This window comes from Theobroma cacao, chromosome 6, assembly GCF_053813885.1.
Source record: "Theobroma cacao isolate CCN51 chromosome 6, ASM5381388v1, whole genome shotgun sequence".
NCBI classification, from domain to species: Eukaryota; Viridiplantae; Streptophyta; class Magnoliopsida; order Malvales; family Malvaceae; genus Theobroma; species Theobroma cacao.
Genome location: NC_142644.1, coordinates 21,352,273 through 21,375,247, shown reverse-complemented (window position 1 = coordinate 21,375,247; position 22,975 = coordinate 21,352,273). Strand labels below are relative to the sequence as shown.

The following is a 22,975-nucleotide window of genomic DNA, read 5'->3' as shown; positions in this document are numbered from 1 at the left end:
ATAAATGAAAAATAGTTTGCAAATTTATATATTTATTATTTTACTTTTATTTTTTTCTTATTTATTTTTTATATTTATTATTTTTATTTATTATTATTTTTTGTTATCGTTATGCATTACACACTTGCTAATGTCCCTGAGCACCTCCACGCTAGGAACGCCTCTAAGTGCTTCCACGTTAGGAATGCCCTTAGGCATTTCCATGCTAAGAACTCCCTTTGGCGCTTCCCTGTTAGGAACACTCCTGGGCGCTTTCCCGCTAGGAATACCTTTGCTTGCTTCTCTGCTAGGAATGCCCTTGATGTAATTTTTCTATAACTCCCTACTTAAATATAATAGTTAGTTAAAATTGAGTATTACATATTCTTCCATACAAATTATTACCTAAAATTGTGTTTTATTTAGCTTTATATACTTATCTTTTATAAGCTCGTACAACAGTGATAATGCAAAATTCAACGCTATATACGATGGAGTAAAACTTACAAGCAATTCAAGTAATCTCCTAACCACCAATTTTATTTGTGAAGTAGACTTAATGTACTCTTATATTCATAATGCTCATCTCTCATATGATTTATATCAAAAAGCGAGAAACTTAACTTGTTTTATTTCCTAAAATTAATTACAAAGCAACTTGAAAACTATCAAATTAGAGTTTTCAGAGTTCTGTGGAAACCCTATTACTCAACATAAATAATTCACTTAGACATTTCAACAAACACATGGAACGTTATTATAAAGTTCAAAAATGGATCAATACAGACCATAAACTCAACCTCAAATCCAAAACCTAGTTTACAAAATCTATACTTAACAACAAGTGCTATCTTTACGTTGAATGATTAAATATCATGAATGGAATTTAAGAGCTCCAGTATTGTGGTTTTTTGACAAAAGGTTGTCTTTGAACGAAGTGTCATAATTTTGCCAGCTTGACAATTACTCAACTGGAATGTTTCTTTCTTTTTGTTTTTCATGTGTATCTGAGACTAGCTAATTAAATCTTTCTTATACTTAATTATGAAATAAGTAGAGGCATATGAGGAAATGCAATTAGAGGTAGAAAAGAATTTGATAAGAAAATTTAAAGAATTAGATTTTTACCAGGAAAATAATTCCTGAAGTCTATAAATATGAGAGAATAGTTATGTAGAAATTTACAATCAATTTTCAAAGTCTTTTCCTAATTCCCAAAGGCTCTTCCCTAAAATTTTGAACAAGTAAGTTTTCTTTACATCAATATTGTGTTTGTTTCTTCTTTATTTTTTTTTGTTATTATTATTATTTAATTTAATTTATTGTAACGTAGCTTTCAAGGGAAGAAAGAAAAAAAGACAAGAAAAAGAAAAAAAAAAGAAAATTATTGTTGCTAGATAGCTTTCCCGAGAGATTTTTTTTTTAATGTTCAGGGATGCTTCTACATTTGGAATAGCTTTGAGCATTTTTTGCTTGGAGCGCCCGAAACACTTAAAGTAGTTTCCCCCTTGCAAAAAAAATTTTATTATTGAAAATAAAAATTTCATGCATATTTGTAATATTGAAATTAATGACAAACCTTGAGGTTTAAGGCTTCCATGGATTTCCCTAGAGGGATTAGTTTTGCAGAAACTCACAATTAACTTCTAAGGCTTTCTCCAAAATTTCTTCGAACAAGTGAGTTCTATTTAAATAATTTTATTTAGTGTGTTCTTGTTGTTTCTAGTAGGAAAAGAGAAAAAAAATTTGTTGTTAATTTTTTTATTACTACTTTTACCTCCCATGGCACAACACATACAAGAGAGTGCTAATTTTTTTTTTGTCCATGGTCAAACTACTCAATATAATATATATATATATATATATATATATATATATATATATATATATATATATATATATATATATATATATATATACAGCATAACAATGTCTAAACCACAAATAAAAAACCAATCACTCTCCTTCCTTATCTTAGGGGGACTATCGACTAACCTTTTATTGCTCTACCCATCTTTTAATAGCGAAATCCTCTTCATTTTCAATTACAAGTTTTCAATTGTTTTTTTATCCTAATTAAGGGCTACTATAATCTACAAAAATTCATTACACAGCTTACTTTTACTTCTTTAAGAAAACAAAAGTCATTAATAATATAATTCAAATGCAGTTGAACTTATATTTGTCACACTTGAATCGTAATAATTTTAATTTTTTTTTTGTTCCTTTGATTTCTTTGAAGCGATATATGATAACGTCAATACTCGTCATGATAGCCTCAAACTAAGAGCATGCCTTCTAATTTTCCTTCCCCCTTTCTTAATATCCCATAAATCAAAATTTTTCATAAATACAAGATTCAATCTCAGGTTCTTACTATAAGAACTTCATCAACTAAAATTAGTTAACATTTGGCATGATGCTTACAATTGATTGATCCAAATGAAAGAATAGTGTATAGACGGTATGACTATATATAAATAAAACCTTAATAATGGTTGGGAAAGCTTTAATGGTTGGTGCTCTCATGGAAATAATAAAGTAGAAAAGTTTGCTGCACAATGAGGGTTTTCTTTTATAATTTAACACATATTTAACTTGTTATTTTTATTATTATTATTATTATTATTTTAATATAGAAAGAGTCTTTATTTATTTATTGTTGCTTGCTTCTCCTTGAGAGGATTTGTTTTTTTTTTTCGTTTAGTGATTTATATACATATATCTTTATTTGTTTTGTTTGGAAAAAAGATAAGACTAATCAAACAAATATAAGGCAAAGATAAAAAATAATAAATAAACATGGGATATTAATGCATAAGTAAGGAATGATAATGTGTGAATACTTATCTGATTGTCTTTATCGTTTGTGCTTGTTGGAATCTTGTTGCCTTATCCTATGGTCAAGACTCGTTTTACCCTAAAAGTTCACTATGGTGAGCCTGGTAGGGTTGCTCTGAGAAAAAAAAGGAAGACTATTGCTGCAACCTCTCTTTATAAGAAAATGTGAGTAGGGAGAACTAGTGAACTACCTCCTATGTCAGAAAATTGGGATGATGGTGTCATTAGGAAAGGAGGAGAAGATTGCTTTTGGGAAGCAATGCATGCAGAATAGGTAGATAGGCATCCATATGCATCTGTTGGCTATCATTGGGATCGTATTTGTAATGAAGCCGCTTCAGATAGAATGTGTTCCATCCCAGGAGCGTCAGTGTTGAAGTTTATATTTGAACATGGTGTATTCCCTCTTTCAGTCATTAAATTTGGATTTAACTCACTATGGGTCTAAGGTTGGGATGAATGGGTAAAGAAAGTTTTGAAGAATTCCACTTATGCGACTACTCTCAACAATGCTAGAGTCTTTGACGCTGTAAAAGTCACCATGAAACTTCATATTCGTAAGGAATTTAGAATTGAAGTATGGCGCGCTATTCTTGCAAGGTGGAGTACCTTTCCACATACCATGGTTACTACTTGGGGAGAATTTACTCTTACAGATGTATGTATTCTTTTAGAACTCATTTGCATTGGTAGAGAGGACCTTCATTTCGTTATACTTTCAAAAGAGGAAAAGAGTGTCAAGGAATTCTTCATCGACTTATTTAAGAGTCAAGTTAAGGCTTATAAAGTGGCACGCTTCTCCAACTAGGTAAGGCTCTTTTATAAGAACTTTAGTATTAAAGGTGAAAGTAGTCCTCCCAAGTATCCAGATCACATTCATGAATTAGTAGCTTTGTTGATCATGTGGTTGGCTCGATATGTCTTCCCAAGTTATCCAGATAATGGAATCTCTTCTTCAGTTATCCTTTATGTAATCAAAATTGCTCAGGGTATGGGCTTTCTTCTTGCTCCACTATATCCGGGATCCTTGTATAGGAGGTTAAACTTGTATCATTCTAAGGCTACTAAATCAATTGGTTTTTATAGAGTTTTGACTCATGTGGATGTATCTTTTATTCAAATGTGTTTATGGGAGAGATTCTGTTGTTGTGCCGCCACTTCTAACATGTATCAACCTTTTGTGTCTTCTGTAAATACAGTTTTATGGGACAATTATAGAGCTTGGGCATGGTGTGACCAAATTTCCAAAGACAACATTCTTAAGGTGTTAGACGAGGCAAATCAATTTACTGTAAGCCCTTATGTGAGATCAAACCATGGTTTTGGTAGTCCAACTATTTATTATGGTAAATGACCATTTGAGATTGGAAAACTAAGCTCATGTGGATTGAACTTCTTAGTGTGGATTCATTCTTCTTAATTGCCTTCCATGATTGACGACTAGTTTTGGTGCTGATAGGGATACATTATCTATCGAAGTATATTCTCTTTACAAAGTGGTGTGCCAATTTGGATATGATCAGCCAGCTCCACCTAGACCCTCTTTTCTTGAAAACTTCTCCTCTTGCACTTCTATATTCCTTATTGGCATGCTTAATCATACTATGGAGAAATTCAAAAACTGTGTTGTCCCAACCTTTGACAGAATAGGTGCCTATACCAATGGTTGGTATGCTTATTGGGGAGATTGTTTTCAAGGATGGACCTCATTTGTCGTACCCGATCTTAAGGTGCAATTGCATGTTTCTTCCATCAGTAATAATGACGTGTCACTTCCCTTAATTCGCTTTAAGAGGAACAAAACCTTTTGTCAGGTAAGCTTTTTTCTTACTCTCTTTATCTCCCTTTTCATTTCATTCTCACCTAGATATTTAAACTTTTTTTTTTTTAGGAAGAGTTAATTCCAAGTGTAGAAGTGGAAGGACAAGGTATCTAAGAGTTTGAAAATGAAGAAGAATCATGTGACCACATGAATAATCATGAGTCTAGTGATGAGTCAATTAAGGAGAGGCCTTCCCAAACATGGACATTTGAGTTTGGGAGGATAAGTAGAGGGTAATGCTATACAATGAGGTCTGATAGATATGACCAATTTCCTACCTTCTACTATACAACATGTTAGTGAAGATGAGGTGCTACGAGAGTTAGTGATGATGATGTGGATGCTGCTATTGGAGTTGGTGGTGATGATGTGGATGTTGCTATTGGGGTTGGTAATGATGATGTGAATGCCATTAAAAAAACTGATCAGAGCTCTCTTGAGTTTGGCTTTGGAACGCTTCAACATAACAACGTAAATATCATTGCTAGGGGAACCTTTGGAGTTACTCGAAGTATTCAGAACAACTTTGGAATCGATGCTACTCTTGGTGTTACTCATAACATCTCTTCTTTCGAAGGTGTCCCGAATGTTACTCGTGATGCTTATTCTCTTGAGGTATTCTGAATGCTACTTGAAATGGTTCTTCTTCTGTGGGTGTTTCGAATTCTACTCACAGTTCCTCATTTTCTCTCAAAGGTATTTAGAATAACTTAAACATTATTTATTTAAATATTGTTACGCCTCCTTCTTATTACTCACTGTATGCCACCCTTTTTTTTCAGCGGTAGAACGTAAAGATGATGCTTCCAATACTTATTTGGAAGACTTTCATGGCATTCTAGTCATGCTGTAACATTTGCAGCTTTTGGAGCATGTTTATAAAGTAAAAGGTGAATTTTGGCATTTTAAACACAAATTTCTAAATAAAGGCATTATGGATAGCTTGAGTACTGCTTTAGAGATTGCTTCCTCCCCATGGGCAAACATTTTTCTCGAAGAATTACAGAAGATGGTGGGTCTTATGGAAGATGTCCTCCTTTCTAGTTGTCATATTAAAAGCCTTGACGCTTGCATGGCTAAGGCCAAAGGATACATTATGATAAAAGTTGACAAACCTAACACAAACTGCACGTTTGGTATGGAGAATAGCTATGATATTCTCCCTCTATTCCCAGCCATTTGCTGTACCCTTGTTTGGTTTAAAAGTGTAACAAGGAATAGGAATTCTGCAATAACATCTATTCCTTAAAATGGGTTAAAAATCTTCTTTAACTATATTTGATTCTCCCCCTGGTATTATTTATTCCATGAGACATGGAATAGCTGTGAAATTTGTAATGACTAAAATACCCTTATTAGATTTACAAAATTATAACTTGATTTATAAAAAATAAACTTTTTCTCTCTCTTCCTCCTTTCCCTCTTTCTCTAAGTCGCTCTTCCACGGTTTAGGTTTTGCCAGTAGCACTGCCTCTTTCATCCAACTTTCCAGCTACATTACTCTCTTCCATAGTCTAGGTGTTTCCTTATTGTGCTCTTGTTTTTTGTTGAAGGTGGAAATAACCCAATGTTGAATTATTTTGAAAATGCTTTGATTTGCTTTTATCTTACTTGTGTTTTTCTAGATATTTTGTTTGTGGGTGGAGTTTGTTCTCCTTTATTTCTTTGATTGTTAATGTTGTGATTATGCATGTTGGCTGTGATTTGGGTTTGTTGTGAAAATATTTTGGGTTTGCTGTGATTATGCTTAGTTTGTTACATCCTAATTATTTTAGGTTTCAAGTTTAGGAACACTGATCTGGGTTCGAACTTTCCCTTCCAAATATGTGTAAACTCAGGAAGTTTATAAAAATATAATTCATGTTTCTTTCAGCTAATAAAAATCCCCCCTCACACGGCTTTGCCAAAAAAAATAAAAATAAAAATAAAAACCCAACATCAAAATCCAAGAAAAATCAAATTCACGCAATAAATAATTACAACTTAAAAATAAAAAATTTTTTATTGTTTAATTAAAAAATCAAAGAGCACTAGCCCCCGCTCTCTTTTTTTCTCTCTTCTCTTTGTTGTCAGTTTGTATTTTAATAACTATAGTTTCCCTTTCCCTAATCACAATCTTGTATATCTAATCAAGTCAAAAACTACAAATATTTCTTGAACCATTTGATCAAGAAACCCACGAAAAAAGAAAACCCATTTGTTAATTAAATTCTAATTGACTTTTTATCAATTTGTTTATTTCACTTTTGTTTTGATATTAAAAGCCTAAAAAATAACATCATGTTACCGTGCTTCCAAAGATTTTACTTCTTACATCAAATCAATAGTAACTTGATCCTTCCTAGCAAGTAGGACATTGCTTGCTGTGGCTCCACAAATAACTATTAATGATTTAACACGTATAGCTTTACAAGTTGGGATTTTTTCCTGATGAAAAGAAAGGCCATTGATTGGCTTGAAAGTCATAATTGCCCCACTTCTTTTGACCATTTCTGTTGACAACATATCAACGTAATTCAGGACAATAATTCCAAATCTGTAAATGTTGTGTTTTGAGGACAAATGGTTAAACTTTACTAGAAGAATACATTTCAATTTTATTCTACTAACATTAATATTCGCAGATATTATTATAAAAATATATATAATAAATTTCTTTCTCTTGAGTATCACATGGCACCTAATTAAAATCAAGACTTCTCCTTGTGATGTTTTTTCAGTAACTTAGGTAAAGCAATTAGTCAGTTACAAAGAGAAATAAGAATATGTGAAGGATACTATAGCCTATTTATGCTTTCTAATTATGTGCTTATAGGGCTTAAATGTGCTCTTGAGGTCACCTACTTTTTATATGCCATATGGCTTTAATATTTTTTGTACATAATAAAATAGATTAGAATATTTATTTTTTGCAATCATGGTTCGTTTGTATTTAAGAAGAGATGTTGAACGACGAAAAAAGCTACTAGCTATGTTTAAATTTTATATGGAGATTTGTCATGCTATTAGTTCATTCTTGACTTTATTGTCGGCAGCGTCGACTTTATGTACTTATAGGTCAAGAGTAAGATCTTATGCATTAGATTTTGTTGCAAATCGAGAGTATGTGAGGCGACTTGTGTATGATAATGATATTTCATGTATTTCACAAATTAGGATGAATAGAGAAGCATTTTTTAAATTATGTGAAATGTTAGAAAGTATGAGAGGGTTGAAGTCAACAAAGAACATGCTTGTAGATGAGCAAGTAGCAATATTCTTACATATTATTGCTCATCATGTTAAGAATCGAGTAATTAGTTTAAATTTTAAAAGGTCGGGTGAGACAATTAGTCGGCACTTTCACAATGTTTTAAATGCAGTGCTGAAATTGCAAGAACGTTTGTTTAAAAAACCTGAGCCCATTCCAACAAACTCAACAGACAAAATTATCCCTAATGAAATTGACCCATTTATTTGGCTCCGCGTCTCAACCCGAAACTTATTAACGGGTCAAGTATGTTTAGGTCTGTGCCTCAAACTGACTCATATTTTTCGAGCTTTCCTCACCTGACTATTCATCTCTGGAGTATTCCTTACCAGAAAGAAAAACGTTTAAGCATTTTGAGTATTTTGGAGTAGTTTTTTATACACGGAGAAAACCTGTGAACGTTTTGAGCATTTTTAAGCATTTTAGAGTGATTTTTTATATATGAAGAAAAACTTTTGAACATTTTGAGCATTCATATTCGTTAATTATGTTGTTAAATGAAATATGGTGTATCATTTGAAGTTGTTGATCATGTTAAATGGAATTCAGTAGTTTTTGTGATTTTTGAGAATTACATGACTAGTTTTTAGGCATTGCATGACTAACTTTGGACATTGTATGACTGACTTTAGGCATTGCTTAACTAGTTTTTGATAAGGCATTGTGTGACTAGTTTCTGATAAGGCATTACGTGACTGACTTTAGGCATTGCGTGATTAGTTTCTGATAAGGCATTACGTGACTAATTGATAGGCATTGCGTGACTGACTTTGGGCAATGCGTGACTAGTTTTTGATAAGGCATTGCGTGACTAGTTTCTGATAAGGCATTGCGTAACTAGTTGATAGGCATTGCGTCATTAGTAAGGCATTGCGTGACTAGTTAGTAAAGCATTGTGTGACTTAGGCATTACTTAAAAATCAGTCACGTAATTCCTAAAAACCAGTCACACAATGCCTAAAACCAATCACGTAATGCCTAAAAACTAGTCACGCAGTGATTAAGTTACATAATGCCTAAAAACCAGTCTCGCAATACTTAAAAACCAATCTAATCAATTTCAATTCTTTAACTTTGGGATTCTATGAATAAACCAATAAACTCAAGAACCTAAAACACGTATTTTTTTTTTTTGCTAAGCCATGAAATTTTGCATTTCATAGAAGATAGGTTACAAAACTCCATAAGCCTTAAAAGCAAGACAAAATAAATCCCTATTGGGAGGGCCTTGCTCACTCTCCTTATGCAAAAAGAAAATATACTCTCTTTACAAAATATTCCTTGAACAATTTCAATTCAAAATCCCATAAAAAAAATCAAAATCTCCAGCAAACATGCATAACAATCATTCCAATCCTAAACACAACAAAACCGTGAACCATCATAAAACCGATCAAACATACTTCAGCTACTTCTTTTCCCTGAGCCCATCATCTTAACCAATCTAATCCAACTCATCAACACAGGCATCTCCATCGCAGCACACGCTTCGAAACAAGTCATCACCATAAAGCATCCAATTACCAAATTTATCATGCTACTTGCAATTACCATAGAAGAGTAAAATCGTTGTTCATCATCCTTAAGAACCCCAAGATCCACTATCTAAACAAATAAAATAAAATAAGAAAGAACTTGATGTTATCTTTGAATGGCGAGATAGACAGTATTTGATCAGAGAGAGAAATCGAGATTTAATTTTAAAATTTTTGTCTGGATGGCGGGATAGAGAAAATTGAAACCATTTTAATATATCTGAAATTGTTTAAAGGGTATTATTGTCAAGTCATGTCAAAAATTGACTAAAAATAATTAAAATTATAAAATTTGATATTTTTGAATTGAGCTTATGAGGAAAATTATTTCTCACAATTTTCTCTATTATTTATTGCTTTCCATGCTAATATGCACTAATTATGTTTGTAAATTGTCATTTTCTTCCCAGAGATTGAATGCTTATCTATGTTGAAAGACACGTTATTTCTCTCTTTGGCATTTATGTTTCCTCAACACCACATGCTAGGTTTAAAGAAATGATTCTTTTTTTTAAAAGGTAACATGAATTTTTATTTAATATATCAAAAGACATAATTTACATTTTTTGTTAGGAAAAAATTGAAGCCCATCATTCTAATTTCAAAAATATGATTTTCTATTTAATATATCAAAAACATGATTTTCTACTTCTTAATGTTTTTTCATTTTTTTCCCAAATATTTATTCTCCAATATTTTGTCTATGGAATATTTTGAAAATGATTCATAATATGTGAAGAATTTACTAAAAATAAACATCTATACACAAAATTTAATTGATTATGATGGATAAAATATAATATAATTAAATTATATTTTAGGATAATTATCCATTTATAAAAATATGAGTAAATTATAATTATTTTTAGCAATTGGGATAAAATATAATTATGATGGATAATTGTCTTTTGGGATAAATATGTATTTAAATTATAATAAGGATAATTTTATTTTTTTATGAAAATAAATGTTAATATGATCAAGGTTATTTTTATCTTTTTATCATTTTTTCCTTTCTTATTCTAATCTTATTTCTACAAACCAAACACTGCAATAAGTCATAATAATAATTCCCGCTCTATTCCATTCACTATACCAAACAAAGTAATAACTATTTTATTCTATTCCTACTTTATTCTATTCTCACAGAATAATTATTCTATTCTATTTTTGTCTATTCTGCGAACCAAACGTGCCCAAATGTTGAGATAAAAGAGCTTGACGCAAGGAAGATGGAGTTACAAGGAAGATTAGATAGCCTTTCTAGTCTTGAGAATGATAAATCCTCATGCCTTCTAAACTTTATACTTAATTAGCTTTTCCTTGTTCTTCTTTTTTTGATATTGTAAACTTGTTTTCCAAAGTAAACATTTAATTTGCTTTCTTTATGGTTTTATTGAGCTGTTGGTTTTGGTTTGTGTATATGCATAAGAGATACTTCTAGGGCTGTGCAAACGGGTAGTTCGGTTAATTCAGTTATTGGATATCCAGTAACCGAACTCTTATATAAAACTAACCGAAATCGAATCGAAGTAAATAACTAACCGAACTAACCGAAACCGAACTAACTCGGTTAGTTCAGTTCGGTTATCAAAAATCGAACTTAATAATTTTTTTTCCTTGTTATTAGGTTTTTTTTTTTAAAGGCAATAAAAATTCCATTTCATTTCCTTTCATTAGTAACCTGTACATTTGCAAAAGAAGGCAAAACAAAATAATTGCCCGTACAAAAGGAAGGGCAGCATAACCTCCCCAGTCCAATGCCCAAAAAATTCCTACAACTCCCTTGTACATATTCAAGAAACAAAGCAAGAAATATCCCACAGCAGCACAACTATCACCAAAAATCAAGGAAAGATGTTGTACTTTTACAACAATTTAGATATGCAAAAAGAAAAAGGACCTGCATCATTTCGATCCTTATAAATTTCAACATCGTAAAAAAGCAAAAGATCCAATAGCAGCAAGAACATCCAAAACTAACAAAATCCATAAATTATTTTTCGAAGTGGACAGATTCAGCTAGATAAAAACAACAACAAATAGTCTTCAACAACAACAGAGGGGGATTCAGATGGAAGGAAAGATGTAGGAGACAAGGGTAGTGCAACAAAGGGAAGTGCAATGGCAGGTGCTTGGGTTGGATTTTCAGCAGTAGCCTAAAACATAAAATTCAAGAATAAAGACTATCAATAAAGACTGTCAATAAAGGCTAAACCTTTTCAAGAATAAGATAATATAAAATTGTTAATTTGATAAATATTTAGGAGTATATTTATCAAGTACTAAACCTTACTTGATTACCTTAAAGATTATCAAGTACATTATCCACTGTGATCTTTGACAACTCTACAATACATAAACAAGAAAGTAAGAAATAAAGCAATAACATATTAATAATTGAAACAACAAAAATGAAATGATGATATAAATAAAATACTTACCTTCATCAACTTTCTCAAGCTTTGCCAAATCATTCACAATGTCATGAAGATAATAGGAAGGTCCACGTAGCCAATCTTGAGCACAAATAAGAGCTTGCACCATCTTAGGCATTAAAGAACTCCTATATGCATCAAGCACACGACCACCGGTGCTAAAAGCTAATTCCGAAGCAACTGTGGATGGAAGAATCGCTAATACATCACGAGTTAGTAGGGCAAGAGTAAGATACCTATGACTATTGAGTTTCCACCAAATGAAAACATCAAAGTCATCACTATTGGTTGCATCAAGCTCATTTAAACTCAAATACTTCTCCAATTCCGAATTATCCTCTTCCCTACCAATTGCAATCTTATATCTCTTAAATTCATTCAGAAGAGCAACACTAGCACTAGAGTCAACATCATCATCAAATTCAGAAATTTGGCTTACTTGGGATTGGCTACTATCACCAACTTTCTCAAGAGGAGGTTGTACATTTTTTTGGTTTTCAACAAGTAACTCTTCCATTGTTTTCTTCAAACTCACACAAATCGATGAAGCCTGCTCATTCGAATACATTTTCCTTAAACAAAACTCCACAAATACAAGTTTCTTCCTTGGATCAAGAACAGAGGCAACATAAAGCAACTTATTCATTTTTTCTATATTTTCCCAATACTTATCAAATTTCTCTTTCATTTTCTTTGCCATTGTTTGCAACTCAACATCAGGATGCCTTTGTCTATCTCTCAAAATGCAATAAATACCACAAATATCATCAAGAAAAGTATTAATAGTGGCATAAGAAGTACTTGAAACTTTTACTGTGAGTGTGTAAAAATGTTTCAAGAAAAGATTCAACCTCCTAACATTTTTCTAATCCTCATGTTCAGGTATCCCATCTCCCATCAACAAATCAGTTCTATATTGAGAATCAGCTTCCTCAAATAAATTAAAGGCTTCTTCAAACTTTTGAGCTGTTTCTAACATCAAGTAAGTGAAATTCCATCGAGTACTAACATTCAAACACAACAAATTTTTTGATTGAATATTTGTAGACTCAACACATTCTTTGAACTTTGCTAACCTAGCAGGTGACTGTCTCACGTATCTAACTGTCCCTCTAATACAAGCAATTGAATCATTCATTTCCTTCAATCCATCAGTGACTATGAGATTAATGATATGTGCAATGCATCTCATATGTAGAAATTTGCTTTCTAAAAAGTTATTTCCTGCTAAGTTCAATTTTTTCTTCAAATATGTTATTGCAATATCATTGGAACTAACATTATCAACAGTATTAGTGAAAACCTTACTAATCCCCCAATCACGCAAACATCTATCAATTATTTTCCTAATGGCCTCACCTTTGTGACTATAAATGGGACAAAAGTTTGAAATTCTTTTGTGTAATTTTCAATCATTGTCTATAAAGTGAGCCGTAAGACACATATAATTCTTTCTTTGAATTGATGTCCATTTGTTAGTGGTCAGAGAAATTCTAAAAGAAGATGTTCTCAATATATGCTTGAAATAGTTCTTTCCATCAACCAAAAGGTTAAAGCAATCTCTAGCAACAGTCCATCGTGATGGCATAATAAATCTAGGACATGAAGTTGCCACGAATTCCTTAAATCCTTCCCCTTCTACAAATCTGAAAGATAACTCATCTCTTATGATCATCTTCGCTAGAGACTTTCTAATGGCTTCTTGACTAAATTTCCAAGTTTCTATTGACCCATCCATCGATTGAAAAGCTAACTCAGTTTGAGTAGAATCATTAGCAGAACTAGGAAACTTTTTGCAAGAATTCATGTGATTCTTCAATGAAGTTGTGCCATTATATTTAGTATTAGTAGAAAGTACTTTATCACAATAATTACATCTAGCTTTTTGTTCACCTTGATTATTGACGAATCTGGTGAAGTGTTTCCAAACTTCAGACCTCGGTGAAAGTGCTTTCCGTTTCTTAGGATTGACAGCATCACTATCATTAGTGGAGATTATAGTTTGTTGTGTAGTTGGTGTTGGTGATGATGACGACATGCCAATAGGAGTAGGCTGCATAGCAGCATCACTAGGAGTAGGAGCTAAAGCTGGATTATCGCTTTCACTTGCCATTGAAATCTTCAACTTGTCACTCAAAAAGAATTAATTAATTAGCAAATTTGTCACGATAACTTTCTGTTGGAAAAAATTAAATGCCAAAAAATTTATAAAAAGAAGATAGAAATAATGCAGATTGTCAATTATGTAAGTTCTACAAATGGAAATGGTTTTTTCTTTGCGGAGATTGCTCAAACTCAAAGGATATATTCGGTTGTTACTTTTACTAGTAACTGTTTGTTAATTGCTTTTTACTTCTTTAAAAGTTACTAAAAAGTAAAAGCATAATCATCATATACAATTAAAATGAGCAAATAGGTAAGGTAAAAATGTAAAACATGTAGAACATAATTGATCCATATTGTTTAAACTAGAATCATGCATTCTGTTTATTTACACATTTATTGCTTCTTTTTTTTTTTTGCTTATAATAACAACCAAAATGAGCCTAAATTTTGGAAGAACAGCAATCTAGCCTTGAGTCTACTATGACTGTAGTCCAACTCTGATCTCATTGAAATCCAAGCTAAGTATCGAAATATAAACAAAAATCAAATTTATTTTACCTCTTTAAATATGCTAAGAAAGCAAAAAAAAAAATATGCGTTAAAGCTATCATTTGGACAGCATTAAGAAACATTTCCTGATATCTCAAGCATTAGACACTCAAAATTTGGATCCTTGCTTCCTTAAATTAGTTCATGATATCAAATTTATTAAGCGAGTTTGAACCCCCTCTAAATTAGGTCAAAAACCAATCATATGGTTGCATTTAAGTGACTTCACAATAGCCATTAAACTTTCCAGTATAACCACAAACTCTATATGGCTTCTACATTCTACAATAGCAATTTGTTTCTGGACAGCATTAAGAAACATTTCTTGAGAACCAAACGAAAGATCAATAAAGTAGAAACGGGCAAAGAAAACAAAGTGGATAACATGAAAATCCTGGAAAGAGGAAAAGGTTTAGGAAGAGAGAAGGAGCGACGGCATTGAGAAGAAAAAGTAGAGATCTTTCGCTTGGGCTTAGCAGCATCTTGAGGCAAGGAAGTGGAAGAGAGGAAACGTGAAGAGTCGGAGATCGTGTAGCTAAATTTTTTAGGTAAAATTTCTATCCCAAAAATCTCCACTCTCCACACTCATAAATCAAGGACTAAATATGAACTTAAAATCTGAGTCTCTGTCCCTAATCTCGTTATCACGATAACCCGATAACCTTAATCTCTATTCAATTTTTTGAGAAAAAAATAGAAGCCCAAATTGTAGGGTAATCAACACGAAATTAACCACAAGAGAGTTGCTAGGGCTTACCGATCGAGACGGGGAAAAAACCACAAGAAAGATGAAAGTTGGCGATCGTTGGGCGACTAGGGTGTGTATGTGTGAGAGAGAGAGAGCCTCTGAAATTGTGTGGGAGACAGGGAGAGTGGCGAACTGGCGATGAGAGTCACGGTTCACGGGACGACGGAAACTAGAAAGGGGAAGTGGGGAACTGCCGAACTCTAATCTCATATTTTAGGTTTAGGAATTTTTTTAGGTAAAATCTCCAACATGCCCTTCGGTTAGTTTGGTTAGTTCGATTAAATATTTTTCTAATCGAAACTGAACCGAAGTAATTATACTAACTGAACTAACCTAACCGAATTAACCGAAAAACTAAACTAACTGAATCGAAAAAATCGAACTTATTTCGATTCAGTTCGATTGTTCGGTTCGGTTTCTATTTGCTCACCCCTAGATACTTCTCATGTGCCTTGTCGTTCCTTCATCTTGAGGCAAGCTTGACATAATCCTGTTTTTTAGGGACTCATCGTTTCGTAGGATTTTTGTTTTTTATAAGTTGTTGAGCCCATGTAAAGTTTCTTCTTGCCAAGCCGGTTTCCATGCCAATAGAAGTCTTTGGCAAATTTAGCTAAAGATTAACAATGGCATACTAGATGTATGGTTAATAAAATTCATTTTTAAAAAAAATATTTTAAGAGATAAAATTTGAAAAATTAAAAGTTTACATTTAAAAATATAAATTTATTCAACTTTACATTTTCATATATAAAGGTGATTTTGTAAATTAACACTACATTTTAAGTAAAGTGTTGTCAAACCAAGAACTATAATATAATTTCTCAATAATTACATTCTCATGTATACTAAATGCTATAATATTATCTTATCAACAATTATATACTTAAAATTATATTTCTAGCAAAATACCAAATGTCACCTAACTTCGTTTCATTGAATGGTGGAAAGGGACTGAAATCATAGCTTTAGTAAATCATTTTGCTATTTATATATTTGTTATATGTTAAAATGAAATAATCGTATTAAAACAAAAGTTTTTTTTTTGAAAATGAGAGATTTATACATTAAAAATTTTTTTAAACAAAGAAAAGGGTACTATTTCCCCTCCATTTTCATTCTATTTCATTCATTCCACCCAATCCAAACAAAAACAAAAGTGCTAGGATTAGACATATCTTTGTAAAAACCGAAAAAAAAAAAAAGGGAAAAAACTTTTCTTATCAAAAAAAGAAAAAGCGTGAACGGCAGGATTCGAACCTGCGCGGGCAGAGCCCACATGATTTCTAGTCATGCCCGATAACCACTCCGGCACGTCCACTATGGCGAGTGAGACGCCACTTTTATTATGTTATAAACATATAATAAAATGGGCTGTTATCGAAATTCTGAGCCTTTTCCTCTTAAACTGAATATCACAGGCATAACCCAATTCCTAAAGCACGCTTCCTTCTAGTTTCAAACGGAAGAAAAACTGGTCTTCTCTATTCTCTCTTTAAATTTTGTTTTCCAGCTTTAATTAGTAATTCGATTCAATGTCTTATTTTGGTTTAGCAAAACTGCCCAATCATCATATGAATTTGTAAAGTTTTTGTGATCATTGATTTGACATGTAATGCAAAGATAGTAATATTAATATAGTATAATTGTTTTTAGACGGCCATGGTTGGTAGTCATTTTAAGTGAAATTTTTCTCCAGTTGTTGCTGATTAATATGGAATCTGAAACAGCTTGCTTGCATGGTATCAAAAATTGAACAAAGACTATTATAGTTATCGAGGTGGTCTTTAAAGTTTAACATGTCTGATTCAAAGACAAGCCGAAGTGGTGGTGTTGGAAAGACCCAGACGCGAAATCTTCCATCATGGATGAGTTCAAGAGAGAATGAGAGTAAATCAAATAAGTCAAATGATGGTAATGGGCATGGTGAAGGTTCTAACAACACAAACTTTTCCAAACTTATGGTACTGAATATTTATGAAGTGACTTTGATTTTCTTAGTTTCTATGATCAAGCAATGGAATTGTATTTGATTTGTTTGTCTCTGGGCAGGAAGGGGTGGTCTTTGTTTTGTCAGGATTTGTTAATCCAGAGCGCAGTACATTGCGGTCGCAGGCTTTGGCAATGGGAGCAGAATACCAGCCTGACTGGAATTCAAATTGCACTCTCTTGGTATGTGCATTTCAAAATACTCCAAAGTTCCGACAAGTTGAAGCAGATTGTGGAACAATTGTATCGAAGGTAATGTAAACTGCTGAGGTATAAATGAATTCTAGATCCATTGCACCACTCATGACTAAGTTGTTGTAGTCTCCTCTTTTTAGTTCAGCTATCCAATTTGCTATTTGATCAAATTTCAACATAAGGAGATTCTGTGCTTTTGAGTTTTAACAATCATCTGGTTACTCCTATTTTGTCTTAAGATATTATGTGTTATCTGAGTTATAAAATTTGAGGCTGCTAACTATATGGGAATGGGAAACTTCATTCAATGCTGAAATCAGGTGAAAAGGATATGTTAGTGGATGAGCTCCTGTGGTCATTTCATTCACATTAGAGTAGATTGTTTCTGCTTATCGAAAAAAAGTAGCAGATTGTTTCTGTATTATCTGAGATTCTCCTCAAGCTATCATATGATACTTGTGTAGACTCTTGCCTGTTAATCTGATTACATCTACTTTGTTCGGCTTTTCAAAAAAAAAAAATCTACTTTGTTCTGCCTCAGGAATGGATATTAGAATGTTATGCGCAGAAAAAGCTTGTAGATATTGATCCTTACCTCATGCATGCTGGGAAACCTTGGCGTAGAAGCAATATTTCCCATGAGACTAGTGAAGGTAATGTAATTTGGGTACCTTCTTTTGTGCCCTTTTGAGTGAAGACTACTTATTAAATTATTATGTTAGAGAAGACATAAATGGAAGACCTCTTTGAGCCTTATCCCTTGTCCTAATCACCCAAGCCAAGGTTTTTGGGGCTTGTTTGTTTTCACCCTTGTTTGAATCATTTGGGCTGCTGATCATCAAACATATCTTTATAAAACTTTAGTAGGTGAGTTTTTAACAACTTATGGTGAAAATTGATCTTTGAGAAGAATGAAGGAGATTTACTTTGCTTCAATGTGACCTGGTTTATCTTGGAACTTACTGAGTTAACTAATAGAACCACAGAGCTGTTGGCCCCTCCTCTTTCAGATTTGCAGTCTGGAGCTATGTTACAGCAGTGAGCCAAATTTTCACGACTTCTGTGTGCAAATGGCTTTATGAAAGATCAGAAAGAACATATCTTTATGACAAGCCCTGTGTGACTATAACCATGTAGTTTTTCCAGCTGTGATTAATCATTAGCAGCGGCTGAGATGAGTCAAAGGACATTCAGTTTTTAACTGAAAAATTTTGGTGCATTATTGAAGTCTAATGTGTTGTATTCATCTAACTGTAATTATTGTAGTGGTTTCGCTACTAGTATTTCCATTTTTCAGCTTGTCTAAGAAGTCTATGTTCTTAATTCAAAGAGTGCTTGCAGAACAACAAGGATCCTCATCCACAAAATCTTACAAGCAAGTTGAAAAATCACAATCAAAGAGAACTTCCAGTCCCTACAAGGTAGCCTTTGATTGTTAAAAATGATAGAATGGTTGCTCTTTCCTTTCTGTTCCATTATCCCATAGTTTAAAATACTAGGACTATATAGTTGCTATTTTTTACCAGTGGTGATTTATTTTCAGAATAAAGCTTCTCATCCTGCTAAAGAAAGCTTTCCTCCTCCTGAAGTGAAGAAGTGGGTTATTTATGATTTCATTGGAACGATTTCATGGCTAGAGAGTCAAGAGGAAAAGGCGAGTGGCATTTATTGCTTTCATTTTCAGCTGATATATTGGTGTATTTGGCCTCCTTGTCCATGTAGACTTCCAATATCTATTATACTAGCATGATATCTGCTTTCTCTTTTAACAGCCAGAACCACATGAGATAAAGCAAATAGCTGGTGCAGGGATCTTAACTTGTTTGCAAGATGCCATAGATTGTCTTGAACAAAAGCAGGTATGCTGTTCTCAGGAAAATGAGTTTAAGCTCCTGAAAAAATTTTCAGGATTATATGGTGAATATAATATAAACTAGATAATTCGCCTGGCCACCCTGAGGATTACAATTTTTTTTATTATGAAAATAGTAAATAGATTAATAAAATATCTAACTTTCAAAATATTTTCTATTTTTTTTACTTATTTGAAATCACAATCTTTTTGAAGAATAAAATCTAAAAAATTTTAAATAAATGAGTAAAAGAAAGTAAAATGTTTTACTCTTTTACACATCATTTATTTTCTCTTGTTCTCACTTTTTTTCTTGTTTTTTTTTTTCATTCAACACAGCATTTTCAACAAATTTTTTCAATTTATTATATTACAGTATAATATAGTTAATTTTAATTAAAGAAAAAAGTTTCGCATAAAATAGATAATAAAATTGTCCAACATCAAAATCTTAAGATAAAACATTTAAAAACTAAAATGATTAAAAGAAAAAAGAAAAGTAGGTGGGTTCAGAGCCGGCGCTCCCATGGAGCTCCCAACCCAACTAGTATTGTTTGTTATTGATGTCTCCCTCTAGGAGGTACTTGTAGCACCATCCATATAAATATAAATTTGCCTGTTGCAGATTCATCGATAAAATATTCTCCCTCTTAATTATGATCATTTTATTTGAAAATTAGACAAAATGCCGCAAAGCATTCAACTTAGTCACAATTTATCTATGATGGAATAAATATAATTGTTGTTGCAGAAGTGTTATTCAAAGGGGAGGGTCAAGGGTGTTTACGTTCTCTTAGATCATTTGCCTTTTCTTAGCAACTCAGTATTCTACAAATGGTATCCTAGAAATTTTTCCCTCTTATTTTCAGCCGTTGGCGAGTGTTTCTTTATGATTTTCGGGCATTATTAGCAGTAATGAAGAGTGAAGAATGATCATCAATCAGTAACCTCTTTTTGTTCCTTCAGCAGGAGCCTCTTGTAATAGACTATCTAAAGCAGTTCTGTGAATGAGGATTTATAACAGTGGTGTTTGTAAGGTCCATATTGTTTGTAACATTCGTCAGTAAAACGTAAAATTATTCAAAATGAATGTTGATAGCTGACAGTGCTTCCTGATAACTATCTTGGCATAAAGAAATTAATATACTTGGGGATCATTTTATTTAGTTATATTATGAAATTGTTGGTTTCTTTCATATTTTTTTTCTCTAGTTGCCTGTAGCTGGGACTATGATGCAGAATCTTGGTGCAAGACATGTTCATATTAGAAATCAAAAATTCTTATAACCATTATTTTTGTGGCTGTTACTATCTTGCTCCTAACATAATTTACCATTTCATCTGTTGTTTAGGATGTGCGACAAATCACTGAGCAGTGGAGCTTTGTACCTCGTGTGGTCAAGGAGCTTGCCATGTTTGAGGGCAGTGAGCATGGTTCACTCACCAAGGAAGATCTTTTGAGGAAAGCCAAGGTCTGCAAACAAATATATGAGGATGAACTAACCAGGTTAGATGGTGATTCTTCATCAAAAAATAAGAAGCCAAAGACTGATGGAGGTGAAGAGGGTAAAAAGTGGGGAACCAAAGCTAGCTCCAGGGACGCAACAGGATATGACAGCGATGAAACAATTGAGATGACCGAGGAGGAGATAGACCTTGCTTACAAGAATTTTGCTTCTGAAACTTTGTAAATGAAGTTTTACGCCGGTGGGCTGGAAGTAACTGTATAATTTGTGTTATATGATAGCTTATTGACTTGAAGCATACGCATTACAGGTTTAACAACGTTGGTCGGAGAGAGACAGGGTTCCCGGTGCTGTTCCTTTGAGCTTGCCATACTCTCATCTTTCCTTTTGGATGTTTGTCTCTTTCATAACTAACTCAGGCAATCACATTTTTTCACTATTTATATTGTATTAGTTTGAAATTCGAGGCTGAAATCCCAACCACGTCCATGACCGGCCTTGAAATGCTTGAGGAAGAATTTCTTCGTAGCAGATGTATTTTAACTCTTTTACCCGTTTTTTAATGGATTTTTAACGCACAACTGAGCTCCTTGGATGTTGCACGTTTAGAACCCGTGTGAGGCTCACTGGGCCCATATCAGGGAGCACCTCTTTTAGGTAAAAAGGGCTCCCCTGTAGCCCAAGTCCAACTTAAGAAGAACCTCTCAACCCCGACGAAGAAAAGTCAAATAAATATTTATATATATAACATTTATATAAAAATGACAAATTTTTTATAATTTTATATTTTCATTTATGATTTCAAATAATTTTTAATTTTATATTTTCTTCAAATATTTTTCTTAATTTTACCAGTATTGAAGAATTTATAGATTAACATTATAAAATTTAAATGATTTTTACTTCAAATTTTACACTTTAATAATATTTGTATGTATATATAATTATTATTAAAAAAATAAATAAAAATAAATATTCATGTGTATTACATGTTTTCATAGCGTGAAGATTCTTATACTCAATTGTTTGACATAAACAAGAGCCTATTGATTGGTACTTAATTAGTTATGTGCCATTTTGTAGTCTTATTAAAATCAATTTTAGTTCCATATTCAATTTTATTTCCTTTACTTCTTTTCCATTGTATTGTTTTTCTATTTCGGATAATTATTTTACTTTATTTTCTTTGAAACAAATAAAAATTCTTTGATACTAAAATTTTTCAAAAACATTTTCTCTTTTAGAAATTCTTAAGAATCTCTTTTGACATCCTTGAGATTTCATCATTGAAAAATTTTTATTTATTTGAGTCTATATTTTCATCTATTTATTTAATTTATTTAATTATCTCTGTTATTAATATTTATGTAAATTCTTAGTATTAAAAATTTTCCAAAACCTCATACTCTTAAAAGATTTTCTCTCTTTTGGCATTTTGAGATATTATCAGTGGATTTGCATAGATTAAATAGATAGATTATGACATAAACACAATTATATTGGGTTTATTCGTAATTCACAAATATTTTAATTGCTTATTTATCATTATTATTAATTACAATTTATGTCTTCTACAATCCTAAAAGAACAAAAAATATTTAAAGATTATTTAAATACTACATGACAAAAACCCTAAAATAATCTAAGATATAGAACAATAATGACATCGTAATAAAAGAAATTATCAATTTGTCATTTGGTTGATTAAAATATTAGAAGAAAACAATTAAATATCAAAAAGGAGAAAAAAGGAGACAAGAAGCCTATGTTAAGCTTAAAGGATCCAAAAGAAAACAAAACCCCAAAAAGTATATTTCTTTCACCTTGCCCATTGCTCTATCTATTTTGCTTGAATTTTCTTCGAATCTGTTAACTTCTTTCCTTAAATTTTGGTTGAATTTAACTTGTTTTTTTTAGAGATGGATTAGGATTAGTTGATCGGATTAAGATAGGGATCCCTTTTAACATTATCTTCTTTTTCATTTTCTGTTTTTTTTTTTTATTTTTTATTTTCTCAACCTTTGACAAAATATCCCAAACAAAAGGGATGTCTACACTTGTGGCAATAAATAAATACTTTCAGAGGTAAGAGAGAAAAAAAAATTAAAAGCTTCCACTTTCCTTTTCTTTCTTCCGTTGTTAGTAACTCACCTTCCATCCTTGGACCTTAATTTGTTACCATTAACTTAGTAAAATTACGATAAAATT

At 32.2% G+C, this 22,975-nt stretch overlaps 1 protein-coding gene, 1 long non-coding RNA gene, 1 other non-coding gene and 1 pseudogene across 4 annotated transcripts in view; 2 read left to right on the top strand and 2 right to left on the bottom strand.

The window, feature by feature from the left end:
* LOC148762151 (uncharacterized) overlaps positions 1-22,975 on the top strand; it is a 64,331-nt gene that overhangs the window by 14,463 nt on the left and 26,893 nt on the right. The window lies entirely within an intron of this gene.
* LOC148762152 (zinc finger BED domain-containing protein RICESLEEPER 2-like) lies at positions 12,731-13,309 on the bottom strand (annotated as a pseudogene).
* On the bottom strand, positions 16,505-16,586 carry TRNAS-AGA (transfer RNA serine (anticodon AGA)). The gene has a single exon. It is a non-coding gene; the product is annotated as a tRNA-Ser (tRNA).
* Positions 16,658-21,241, top strand: ATXRCC1 (BRCT domain-containing DNA repair protein). Of its 2 annotated transcripts, XM_007023980.3 has the most exons (8): positions 16,658-16,742; positions 16,996-17,229; positions 17,318-17,506; positions 17,991-18,102; positions 18,791-18,870; positions 18,993-19,103; positions 19,222-19,308; positions 20,654-21,241. In XM_007023980.3, exons 2-8 carry the CDS (start codon positions 17,065-17,067, stop codon positions 20,990-20,992), a joined length of 1,083 nt encoding a protein of 360 aa, XP_007024042.3. In that variant the 5' UTR covers positions 16,658-16,742; positions 16,996-17,064; the 3' UTR covers positions 20,993-21,241. The 2 variants fall into 2 exon arrangements, with proteins under 2 accessions (XP_007024042.3, XP_017978017.2); XM_018122528.2 differs by lacking the exon at positions 16,658-16,742 and having other exon boundaries at positions 16,792-17,229.